Source organism: Bolinopsis microptera, chromosome 6, assembly GCF_026151205.1.
Source record: "Bolinopsis microptera isolate Bmic1 chromosome 6, MBARI_Bmic_1.0, whole genome shotgun sequence".
Taxonomy (NCBI): domain Eukaryota; kingdom Metazoa; phylum Ctenophora; class Tentaculata; order Lobata; family Bolinopsidae; genus Bolinopsis; species Bolinopsis microptera.
The window spans coordinates 18,681,085-18,693,960 of NC_087077.1; the positions used below are offsets into that span (position 1 = coordinate 18,681,085).

Genomic DNA, 12,876 nt, shown 5'->3' on the forward strand with positions numbered 1-12,876 from the left:
TCTGGCTTTTCATTCCGTCCCAAGCGATGCAAAACGTCGAACAGCATGGGATAAAAGAGTGAACAGGGCCGACCATGACGTTAGGAGGTTAAAAACCTATAGAGTCTGCAGCGACCACTTCAGCGACTGTGACTACAAAGAGAAGGACTGGGAGCACTATGTAAAGACAAGGAGTGTCACACGTTATCGCATGAGGTTGAAGGACACATGCATCCCCAACACCGACCCCAAAACAGGCGAAATTCGTCTATTTATACCGGGCCAGCCAGCCGAGAAACGACCCAGACGGTCTATCATGAAGACAGTGGCAGTAGAATCTGATGATGGACATATATTGCCATGAACTTAACAAGTAATTGTTTGTATCAAGAAAAAACTATTTATAATTTAAGGTTAGTTTAAGTAATAGGTTCTTACTAACGTGTATTGTTATTTAGCGTTTGGTAATTGAATGTTTTTATTCCTACAACATTACACAGCAGTACGTAAACTTACAAGACAATTATTTGATGCTTGTGTATATTAATATTATGCACATTATACAACCACAATTTTCGAAAGATAAAAGTCATATCTATCAAGTGTCGTTAATTTAAAGATTTTATCAATTAAATTGGCGCCACAGCCCATGAATAAAAATGTGTATTTTAACACTGTTTCTATTGCGGTGTCTGACAGTTAGCCGCAGTTAAAGGACTCACAGAATCTCAACAACACGGAAGATTCTCTCTCCTATTCTCATACCACAGGTAAGTCAGGCAGTGGTTCACACTCTGTTGATATCTCACTAGTGAGATTGTGGTTTTTCTTCATTCTTAAAGTCGAGTGTGTCCCACAACCAAGCACTCTGCCTAGAAGTCCTACATTATATAATTTTATATAATGAGCTGGACATAAGTGGCAAGCAGCTCTTGAAAACAAACAAACAAAAATCCTGTATCGATTTCACGCGACATAATTAAGTTACGAATCTGGGAATTCCGAGCCCTATTCTTATATTAGTGTTTCTATGTGTATATTAGTGATAGTATATGTGAAATGTTTTGACGATTAAGTCGGGGACACTTCATGATCCCTTAAGATCATTTTCGAAGCACCTCGACAAAAGATTTGATCTCGATTCATTAAGTTTGAAAACAGTTACTCATACTGCAATGCGCGCAATTTGGGGAGTGTGTTTTCGGTGGAGATATAACCTGCGCCTTTAAAAATTGGCAGGTTATATATATTTTATACTGTATTTAATTATACGTATTAAATTGGATCATCATCCATCAATTATGTGCTTTCTGTGGAGACATAGTCATAGTGCGCGCTTTGTGTGAATGGACATAATTCTGGACCTTGCATTTCAATTTAAAATTAACTTTTAAATTCAATTTCAATCTTGTGAAAGAATTGAAAAATAACTTATATCAAAGTTGAACAATGTGTTAAACACTATAATTTATTTTATTTGACAAAAGTTTCACATATATTCGATTCAAACATGAGATAAAACGAAACTTAAATTAAATTCCACTATTGCTCATAAAAAGAAGTCCCAGTCTTTTATATTTGTGGCCTTGTGAAAACAGCTAATTATTAGGTTCATCGCCTATTTTTGAGCTTCGGCAAAACCCTTAAATATCAAAACGACGTACAAATAAATTATTTCAGGATGCTATTCAAGCATAGTAGTATCAATATCATGCAATTCGCGAACGTAAAATAATTTGCTCGTGGTTGATTTAATGACATACAAAAGAAGTAAACTTGTTTCTGTTTAAGTCTCACATTTCAAAAAATCTTCTTTTACTGTACTTTATTGTTTATGTGAGAGCATTTTTCAAGGGCCAGTAACAAAGTTTATTAAAAAGGGGCGTTGAGTTCAAAATGCAAAGGGATAACTGATTAAAAATCCTAAGCTTTTAACAGCGTTGCCACTTGGCACTGATCATAGTGAAAGTTATCTTTCATAAAATAGTGGGGGAAATTTGGAAGGTTACTCACCAAGCAGCATGCTGCATTTATCGTCTAAATGCTTGAAAAACCTAAGTTATATTTGTACAAAACAGATATTTTATAACTTGAAAAACTTCAAGTACAAACTACAAATAGATGTTGCTATCCAGGGGGGCCGGCGTAACACGCCTCCTCATGACCAGCAACACCTTTTGTAACTGGCGTACAGATAATACGCTTTATATCAACTATTTTAAGAGTTACAAACTCTCTCTCGATGTAAAAACAAATACAAAATTCAGCGTTAGGGCCAGCAAGGAAGAGACAAGAACATTGCGAGTTCAATTTGTAACCATAGTAACGGAACAAGGTCCTCCTTGTTCCCTTGCTGATCATAAAATTCGCTTAAAAATAAAGCGTTTGATAAAAAATAGCATTAAAGTCTGATAAGTCTGTAAAAATGTTGTTACTCTACGCACACACACACACACCTCCTACTTTTACAAAATCTGCTGGTCCTCAATACCTTGGACCCATGATTTCTTCCTGTGTCTGTTGGAGGGTTTGAGATGGTCTCCCCTCACAGCGGAGACAGGACTAACAAAGTGTTCGCTAGATATTGGATGATTTAGTGGATCTAAGTGGGCGGTGGCGCGGGACTCGAGACCGGTGGTCTCGCGACAGAGAGGGGTGGTGGTCGGAGTCATGGCTCCCGGACTCGGCATCTTGTTCGGCGCTTGTTTGTTGCTGCTTCCCGGGGTGACAGGGTGATGTTTTGCTCGTCGAGTCAGGCACGGAGAGAGAGTTTTCCGAGTGGAGAGTGGCGAGCTTACTGCCGGGGATGTGGCTTCTCTCTGATGGGAAACAGGCGTGCTAGGTAGTTCATGTTAGTCATACGGGATTAACATGGTTACATATAATTACATGCATAATTATAAGACATATAATTTGACATAAATTGACATTCAAAATTGATAAATTGGGCTTAATGGGTATTTCGATTGTGCTAATTGATTATTGAACAACCATTCCAGTATATGGTGCGTAATACATAAAATAATGCATCGAATCAATATCGGTAGTAAAACCACATATCCAAGAAAACAAAGCTCAAAATCATGATACACACACACGCCAATCAAGCAGTATAAAAACGAATCACCACAAGCAAATCAACATGTAAATCATAGGAATCAGGGTACAGTACCCACCTTAGTTATACTGCTCAGTGACTGGGTGCGGGGGTGAGTAATATGAAGGGTTTTCTGGGCTGTAGTCCGGGGAGTTTTCCTCTCAGGATCAGCTGCAGCGTTGTTGAAGTAACAGTTGTGACCCGTGGGAGAGGGTGTCCTGGCGAGGGGTGACACCGGAGCTACAAAGTTTGAGGAGGGCCGCCGTCTGAAAATGGACAAGCTAGAAGTTTTGAGTTAGAGAACAGATCAGACAATGATGTTTCATACTATTTTACACTGGTTTATTGTTTATCAGATAGATGATAGGAATCTCGGTATGTACAGCTGTAAATCATCCAAAAAGCTCTGAATAAACGTTGTACACAGTATAAACACCAGAAAACTCTACATATCAGGTAAAAACTGCAAGACATACACCACCGCGAGGGTATAGAAACCTGCTGAATTTAGATCTTGTCTTGCCAGGTTTTATTACACCAGACTCAGCCTCACTAGAGGCTTCCGAGAAGACCTGGTGTCCGTGTATCATGAGCGTCTCCTGTTCTCCACCACTCTTGTCAGAATCAGAGTTTTGCTCTGAGATAGATTTAGTTTAGATTCGTGTTCACTGAGACGGGAGGGGGGATCAGACCCCTGACTGACATGACAGTCAGTTGTGGGAAGAACAGACCGGCCGTTTAGAACTAAATTCTCAGAATAAGTTTTTATATCGTATAGCCTATATCGGGTTTTTGAGTATTTATACTCAAGTTTATAAACTTGTTGTAATTTAAAATAATAATCTTTATTTTAACTAACTTTCTCTCGTCCTGGAACGATTGAGGTGAAGGATCTTCTCCATAGACAGTGAATCGTGATATCCTCTTGCGTGGGCAGCTTTTCTGAAGAAGGAAGATTGCCGCTTTTTCTTCTTCCCCTTTGTTTTAGAGGTTCTCATTTCAATTGTCGTGTGTGATATGTTCTGCACTGTTAGTTGTACCTGAAAATATTTGTATAAGCAAACTATTCATTATCATGATCTAAAAAACAACTGGAAAGGTTTCAACAAGAATAACAACAAAGAGATGGTCAAAGAATGGCATATATGAGCAAAGAATGTTCATTTGAACAAAAAACCATAAAAGTAAAAGACTGCTAAAGTAAGTGAAATTCCGCAACCAGACAATACTAGAACAGCCCTTATAGCGATGCCCTTCGAACTGGTATTTTATCCATGTCAAAGTAACGAAAACTGTTTGCCGCTAGAGGTCGCTTTCTAATTATTCCTGGAGTCTGCAACCTAACTATAGCAGCATATTGCACGTTATATATACTCATTGAACTGGTTTCAGTCGAATGCGGACATTCCCTTTCAAATCGATAACAATGTTTATAATGCCTTATCAACGGCGTCCCCACTGGTATGGATAGCACAGTGCACACTGTAAGAAGTGCTTATTGGTAAGAAAATGAAGGTATTTGTAGAAACACACTAGAGCACTAGGGTCCATAGATAGGAACTCGGAAGCAAGTTTTCAAGAACAGCCGACTGTACAAATCCACTCAAACATCAGCTAAATCTGTGCTAGATTATCGGAAATATGGTTTAAGAGACAGAAAATGAGAGGAAATACATTTTAATGTCCACTCATTTTGGGTAAGACCAATCTCTTACCGTTTTAAATGTCAATGTGCTAATCATTTTAAAGGGTCTGAACTGAAAATCCAAAACATGTCATCTTTGTTGCTTGATACAAACACTTGCTTACTTGTACTTACTACTTACAAGTTACAATACAAACACTGCGACAAATAAATGGAAATTACGGAGCTAAAATTCACTTCGATAAACAATTAAATGGGCAGTGGAGCCCGAGGAGATACTTAAACTTAACCTCAGGCTAAGTTTACTATTGACATTGTGAGTCAATTTAAGGTTTTTAATAGTTAAATAAAAAATAACATCTGGTCATTACCTGTCCTTCGGAATTTTGTATGAGATCCACAACAGTCTGATGAGTAAGGGGGACAGTGCTGATACCGTTAACAGCGTTAATCAGGTCATCCTTCTTTAGCCCCGACTCAGCTGCAGCTCCGTACTTCACCACGTTGGATACCAGGTGTCGGAGCACGACCTTACTGTCACCGTTACCGAGAGGGGTCTGTACTCGGATCACGATCAGGGTGAAACCGAATCCTTTGGGTCCTGAAGAGGTGAGGGTTTAGTCGGTTTGCTGAAGAGGTGAGGGTTAAGTCGGTTTGCTGAAGAGGTGAGGGTTAAGTCGGTTTGCTGAAGAGGTGAGGGTTTAGTCGGTTTGCTGAAGAGGTGAGGGTTAAGTCGGTTTGCTGAAGAGGTGAGGGTTTAGTCGGTTTGCTGAAGAGGTGAGGGTTTAGTCGGTTTGCTTACAAGAAATGGATATGATCGAAGTATGTTCATTCGTGGCTGTGAACATTCCACGGAAGTAAATGTGTGTACCATACTTTCTTCGCCCGAGACTTTGCTGCCATGAGCAGCTCCTCATTTAACCCTCACACCCGATTTCTCGAATATTCGGCTGAGTAGACCGGGGGGCTGCATAGACCACTCAGGATCCTTAGCTGAACGTCAACGACGCTCACCCCACGACCAGGCAGACAGTGGGATTCGAACTCGCAACCTCACGATTGTAAAGCTGGCATTCTAACCAACTGCGCTACCTGGCCGCAAAATACTAAAACACTAAACAGTAAACACATGATCAGCTGACCTTTAACAAGAGTTACATTCCTCTCTCCAAAGCGGTACCCCTCAATATCATCGTCCATCTCAGGGACGTGGAGGTGTTTGGAGTGAAGGGAGGACAGGTCTAGCTTCTTAACGGGAGGCTTGCTTAATGGGATATGGACTGGAGGAAGTGGTTCCACCTGCGGAGACGAGATCTCAGGGAAAGTTGCTGGAGTAGTCGTAATTCTTTGTGATAAAAAGTCTTTTGAAATTTGAAATTCGAAAATCCCAAAATTCGTTTTAAAAGGTTAAAATATTTAATGTAGTTAAAAGTAAGACTAGCGGCTCCTACCGGAACATCCTGCTGGTTGTCCCTCTCAACTTCCCCGGAATCAGAGGAAGTAGTATCTACAGAGGCGTCAATAGAGGCGTCGAATATAGGCCGGGGGCTGGTCTCAGGAGCTGGGCAGGGTGTAGCCTGGCTTTACCTTCACTGGGGTACTGGAGAGGGGAGGGTTAGGAGATATTGTGTAACTCTTCTGTGTGGGACCAAGTCTACTAAAAACTGCTGTATTGATGCTAGCTCATGACATGACTGATTGAGGGGACGGATGTGTTTCAAATTGAGCTATTCCCACCGTCAAAATGAGGTTGTCAAGGACCGTTTTTTGACAATGGACAGCTTGTTGTTGGTAGACTTGGTGGTGGTTCCAGAAACTGGGGGCTTAGAAGAACAAATATTAGAATCAATGACAACGAAAAAAAGAAATAGGTCATTCAAGAATCCTCCGTTTTATGCAAAGAAAAATTGTCACACACTTGCTTCAAAATAAATCAGAATAAGTTGTCACACTTGCTTTAAAATAAATGAGGAGAAGTTCTCACACATAATAATCACACAACTCACTTAAAGTCATTTCAAGTCAGTCATTTTGTCGTTGTGTGATTGAGGGTGATGTAATGTATTTAGAACTGGAAATTTCCCTTTTTATCTATAAATCTACACAAACTTTCTATGAGGTATGGGTGATCAGCGGCAAGCATGCAAATTGCCAAAGATCAGCCCCCGCATTCCCTGCATTCAGGCAATCAGCGCCGTATGTATGGCATGCAGCGCTATTCGAGCTAGCTATTTACCATAGATTCCTATACAGATCCGCAGAACACTTGCTCCCTGGCGAGACTCTATTAGCGGGCTTTGTAGGTGTGGAGCTCGCTTTTGGTACTAGTAAAGTCTTTAATGTCTTATTGTCAGGTTGTAGTGGTTTTGGTGTAGTCAGTGGTGGGTCGGGGGTTTTAGTCTGTCTGCTTGGACCAGGTTCCTCTTTGATGGGTTTCCGGAGAATACTGTCCGAAAAACATCTCTCACGGGGCGAACTAAGGTTAAAACGGGAATTAACATTAACGCAGGGACAAATGGGAAAATAAAATTAAAAACAAACGGTTTATGCAACAAAGTAGTAAATGGAGAAAGAGAAACAGTAAAGCCTGGCACATTCTCATCGTATGCAATGCACACACTCGCTATAATATATACACTAACAACATCTTATAGTTTGTAATTCACTGGCTTCACTCCAAACCCATTCTAAGCACAACACACGTGATATTTTACGCGTTATCACGTGACTTCACCATCTCACGTGACATCATAATGTAACGTGACATCATCATGTAACGTGACATCATAATGTAACGTGACATCATAATGTAACGTGACATCACCATCTCACGTGACATCATAATGTAACGTGACATCATCATGTAACGTGACGTCATCATATAACGTGACGTCATCACGGTGTGCTAAAATACCTGGTGTGGAAGGAGGTGTTCTGCTCTCCACTGCTGGAGTGACCGTCGTCAGTGGACAGGGACGGCTGGTTATCCGTTCCGCTGTCGATGCTGTCATGTGACAGGTGTCGGTGCCTTGGCGAACTGAGGAAAACAAGTTGGTCAAGTTGGTTACAAATTCTACGTTATCTTATTGCCGAGGAGTTTTAAACCTGGTAAGGTTTAAAACACGTAATCTCACGGCGCTCACCAAAACACGTAATCTCACGGCGCTCACCAAAACACGTAATCTCACGGCGCTCACCAAAACACGTAATCTCACGGCGCTCACCAAAACACGTAATCTCACGGCGCTCACCAAAACACGTAATCTCACGGCGCTCACCAAAACACGTAATCTCACGGCGCTCACCAAAACACGTAATCTCACGGCGCTCACCAAAACACGTAATCTCACGGCGCTCACCAAAACACGTAATCTCACGGCGCTCACCAAAACACGTAATCTCACGGCGCTCACCAAAACACGTAATCTCACGGCGCTCACCAAAACACGTAATCTCACGGCGCTCACCAAAACACGTAATCTCACGGCGCTCACCAAAACACGTAATCTCACGGCGCTCACCAAAACACTTAATCTCACGGCGCTCACCAAAACACGTAATCTCACGGCGCTCACCAAAACACGTAATCTCACGGCGCTCACCAAAACACGTAATCTCACGGCGCTCACCAAAACACGTAATCTCACGGCGCTCACCAAAACACGTAATCTCAGTTCTCACAGCGCTCACCAAAACACGTAATCTCACGGCGCTCACCAAAACACGTAATCTCACGGCGCTCACCAAAACACGTTATCTCACGGCGCTCACCAAAACACGTAATCTCACGGCGCTCACCAAAACACGTAATCTCACGGCGCTCACCAAAACACGTAATCTCACGGCGCTCACCAAAACACGTAATCTCACGGCGCTCACCAAAACACGTAATCTCACGGCGCTCATCAAAACACGTAATCTCACGGCGCTCACCAAAACACGTAATCTCACGGCGCTCACCAAAACACGTAATCTCACGGCGCTCACCAAAACACGTAATCTCACGGCGCTCACCAAAACACGTAATCTCACGGCGCTCACCAAAACACGTAATCTCACGGCGCTCACCAAAACACGTAATCTCACGGCGCTCACTAAAACACGTAATCTCACGGCGCTCACCAAAACACGTAATCTCACGGCGCTCACCAAAACACGTAATCTCACGGCGCTCACCAAAACACGTTATCTCACGGCGCTCACCAAAACACGTAATCTCACGGCGCTCACCAAAACACGTAATCTCACGGCGCTCACCAAAACACGTAATCTCACGGCGCTCACCAAAACACGTAATCTCACGGCGCTCACCAAAACACGTAATCTCACGGCGCTCACCAAAACACGTAATCTCACGGCGCTCACCAAAACACGTAATCTCACGGCGCTCACCAAAACACGTAATCTCACGGCGCTCACCAAAACACGTAATCTCACGGCGCTCACCAAAACACGTAATCTCACGGCGCTCACCAAAACACGTAATCTCACGGCGCCCACCAAAACACGTAATCTCACGGCGCTCACCAAAACACGTAATCTCACGGCGCTCACCAAAACACGTAATCTCACGGCGCTCACCAAAACACGTAATCTCACGGCGCTCACCAAAACACGTAATCTCACGGCGCTCACCAAAACACTTAATCTCACGGCGCTCACCAAAACACGTAATCTCACGGCGCTCACCAAAACACTTAATCTCACGGCGCTCACCAAAACACGTAATCTCACGGCGCTCACCAAAACACGTAATCTCACGGCGCTCACCAAAACACGTAATCTCACGGCGCTCACCAAAACACGTAATCTCACGGCGCTCACCAAAACACGTAATCTCACGGCGCTCACCAAAACACGTAATCTCACGGCGCTCACCAAAACACGTAATCTCACGGCGCTCACCAAAACACTTAATCTCACGGCGCTCACCAAAACACGTAATCTCACGGCGCTCACCAAAACACTTAATCTCACGGCGCTCACCAAAACACGTAATCTCACGGCGCGCGTATTTAGTGTATTTAAAGAATTTCTAATAATTGTGCTGCTATTTGTCAATTCCAACCAGCAAGGGGAGATAAGATACACAAGTTACTATACTAGTTACCTAGTAACTGTTACTAGGTAACAGTTACTAGGTGATAGATACACAAGTACAACGAGGGAGCTTCTGAGAGACAAAATACTTTAGTACAGTAAAACCCCGATTTACCGCGGCTATTTCCTTTCCCCCAAGTGGGGCTTAACATACATAATGTGAACAAACACCACCCCGATTTACCGCAAACTCCGATTTACCGCGGTTAAGTTTCCTTTCCCCAAACTCCACGGTAAATCGGGGTTTTACTGTAGCTCTAAACTTGTTAGTAAAAGAGAACTATTCAGTCTTATTCTTACTCTGATAAGATATAATGTCCTTCTCCGCAATATGTATAACCTAAATAATATGGGATCCAGTTCTTATAGTCGAGCTTTGAAGAGCTTTTAAGAGCTTTTAAGAGCTTTACAATGTGTCCTTACTGCTTTATCGTAACAAAGAGAACATGACCTACCCAACATGGTTCATAAATAAGGTTTGTTCGAATATACATCAACAGCAGATTAGATAGAGTAAAAAGAGAAGAACTCCAAATGTAACTCACTTGAGAGCGATGAACTGGTCGGCACTGCTCCAATTAACACTGTCAAAATACTTTATGTGGTGTGAGTTGTCCTCTACACTTGGCAAACAGTCCTCCGTTATGGAGTGATCGTACATATCGTCACGAGCTGAGAAACGTTTGGTAAGTTTCGAAGATAGAGATAAGAGATATAAAACTAGCAGTTTAAATTTCAAAACCAACATTTCCTGGTTGCTACATTTATCATTGTCTACTCCACTTTGAGATGATCCCACAATGTACACCGTGGTTACCATGGTAACTTACAGTCGAAGTAAGAAGTGTCCTCTTCACTGTCCAAGTAAGGTACGAACTCTGCTTTGTGCATGATCAGCTCGTCCCAGTGGAGTGTTTGGTAGAAAGGGTGTTTTTTCACTTCCTGTGCTCCTAGAATAGGGTTTGGAGTTAGAGATATGAGTGATTTAAGATACAGTGTTTGGTTAATGGTTATTGACCAAGAGATTGAATCATTGTGCTAAAAACTCTAACTGGATGTTATAATTTAAGCTCGCTCTAACACTATTGTGCTCTTAAAAACATATACCTTGAGCACCAAGCCTCTCTGAAGGGTTCATGAACAGCAGTCCCAGAATCAAGTCTTTAGCTTCCTCCTCAACCGGGTCATCATCAGGGCCAGGCCACTCTATATTCCTGACAGAGTATAACATAACAGAGAGACAAAATACATTCTATATCACATACAATTATGTTATTGCTGCCAATAATAAAAAGGAGAACTTATCATTTAGGAAGGTGAACCAGCAAATACCTAGGATTAATATTCTCCACCAAAGCCTCGATAGTCTCGCCCCGGAAAGGAGTGCACCCCACAAGGAACTGGTACAGTATGATACCCATACTCCACCAATCGACTGAGAAACCGTACTGTCGCGAGTAGAACACTTCCGGTGCGATGTAGTCTGGAGTTCCGATACAACCCACATCGTCATCAAACGCAGCCATGGAGTTTTCAAATTGTCTGGTGGCCATCTGCATGAGACCGCACCTAGGAGGATTTCCTGGGTTAGTGTTTACCCAGGTTTTGTGATTTCCACTGCAGATTATATTTAAACAGAGAAAAGGTGTTGGCACATTTTATGATTTTCTGGGGGAAGCAATCTTTAAATTATCTAAGAGCTAGACAATACTCACTTTGAGAGACCAAAGTCAGTGAGTTTGATGTGACCTTCCTTTGTGATGAGGAGGTTTTCAGGCTTGAGATCTCTGTGCACGATACCATAACTGTGAATGTACTCCAGAGCTAGTAACGTCTCCGCGTGATACATTCTGTGATATTAACTGGTCAGTTAGTGCTAAATACTGTCCAACTTCCATTCAGTTCATTGTGTAGCCCACACAACTTACTCCAAATTCATCATGAGATTTCGCAAGTTCATACTCATAATAATATTTCGTAAAAGTTTGCTTATTGTACTGCATGTTTAAGAAGTTATTGACACACCTCGCAAGATCAATATCCAGACCACCCATATTCTTGAGCAGAGTCCCAACATCGCCTCCCTCCACATACTCCAACACCATACACAGATGGGTCTTCGTCTGGAAACTACACAACATTGACACAACGAAAGGGTTCTGCATGAATGAGAGGATATCCCGCTCCATGAAAGCCCGCTGCACTTCATTTCGCTCGATTACACGGTCCTTTCGTATCCGCTTCAGAGCGAAGAGTTCTTTACTTTCAACATGTTTCACCAGAAAAACTTCACCTGTAGGATATATGCAATGTAGCTATATAATAAATATATATAATAATAGATAAAATGTAGCTATTTAATAAACAAATAATTGTGGGTGGCGTCGTTTGCCGACAGTGCTGAATCGGCAAGCCAAGAGCTAGATACGACCGGTTGAGTCTCAGTCAGACTGTTTGACTCAACCGATCGTTTCTATTTGAAATAAATATATATAATAACAGATATAATGTAAGTTCTATATAATCTCCGATTAAGATTATTAATCATAATCGGAGATATAAGCGTAACAATAATAACGCAAGAAGTAGCATGTATAATTACTGAAGTAGCATGTATAATTACTGAAGCATTGAAAAAAACTTGCTTGCTGGAGACTCATTAATGGCCAACATTTAAACAACAACAACAATTGTTTGCCATTCATGTTTTGCCTTCGATGGCGACTAAGTCACGGTTTCACTATTATGATTGGAATTATTAAAGTATAGGGATCGTCAGTTAACAAATTGATATAACTAACAAGACGTAACACTGTCACTACAAAGTAAATACTAACCGTAAGCTCCGTTGCTGATGAGCTTTCTGTTCTCGAAGTCCTCCTCATTGAACTGAGACCGCTCCTGGGCCTCGTCCTCAGTACCAGAGGAGGATGGGTGAGGGGTGTGGGAGGGTTGCGAGGTGGCCGGGGACGTGGGGTCTTCTGATTCTATCACCTGATCAAGGGCCACAGATTAACATAGAAAACCAGTGATGAACTAAAAATACTCGGATTTA

At 42.1% G+C, this 12,876-nt stretch overlaps 1 protein-coding gene across 9 annotated transcripts in view; it reads right to left on the reverse strand.

Moving 5' to 3' along the window:
• Positions 1-1,854: 1,854 nt before the first annotated feature.
• Positions 1,855-12,876, reverse strand: part of LOC134817557 (microtubule-associated serine/threonine-protein kinase 2-like) — a 68,737-nt gene continuing 57,715 nt past the window's right edge. For 5 of the 9 annotated variants that reach the window (XM_063826732.1, XM_063826731.1, XM_063826738.1 and 2 more), the window contains 16 exons: positions 12,659-12,815; positions 11,847-12,114; positions 11,537-11,671; positions 11,154-11,390; positions 10,929-11,035; positions 10,652-10,771; positions 10,367-10,493; positions 7,636-7,758; positions 6,958-7,197; positions 6,173-6,321; positions 5,864-6,020; positions 5,093-5,322; positions 3,936-4,116; positions 3,575-3,713; positions 3,156-3,342; positions 1,855-2,798 (listed from right to left, as the gene is read on the reverse strand). In XM_063826732.1, coding sequence (XP_063682802.1) covers positions 6,276-6,321; positions 6,958-7,197; positions 7,636-7,758; positions 10,367-10,493; positions 10,652-10,771; positions 10,929-11,035; positions 11,154-11,390; positions 11,537-11,671; positions 11,847-12,114; positions 12,659-12,815 — 1,560 coding nt within the window. In that variant the 3' untranslated portion in view covers positions 1,855-2,798; positions 3,156-3,342; positions 3,575-3,713; ... (2 more) ...; positions 5,864-6,020; positions 6,173-6,275. The remainder of the gene's footprint in view (positions 2,799-3,155; positions 3,343-3,574; positions 3,714-3,935; positions 4,117-5,092; positions 5,323-5,863; positions 6,021-6,172; positions 6,322-6,957; positions 7,198-7,635; positions 7,759-10,366; positions 10,494-10,651; positions 10,772-10,928; positions 11,036-11,153; positions 11,391-11,536; positions 11,672-11,846; positions 12,115-12,658; positions 12,816-12,876) is intronic. The other 4 variants (XM_063826735.1, XM_063826733.1, XM_063826740.1 and 1 more) reach the window with 1 other exon arrangement.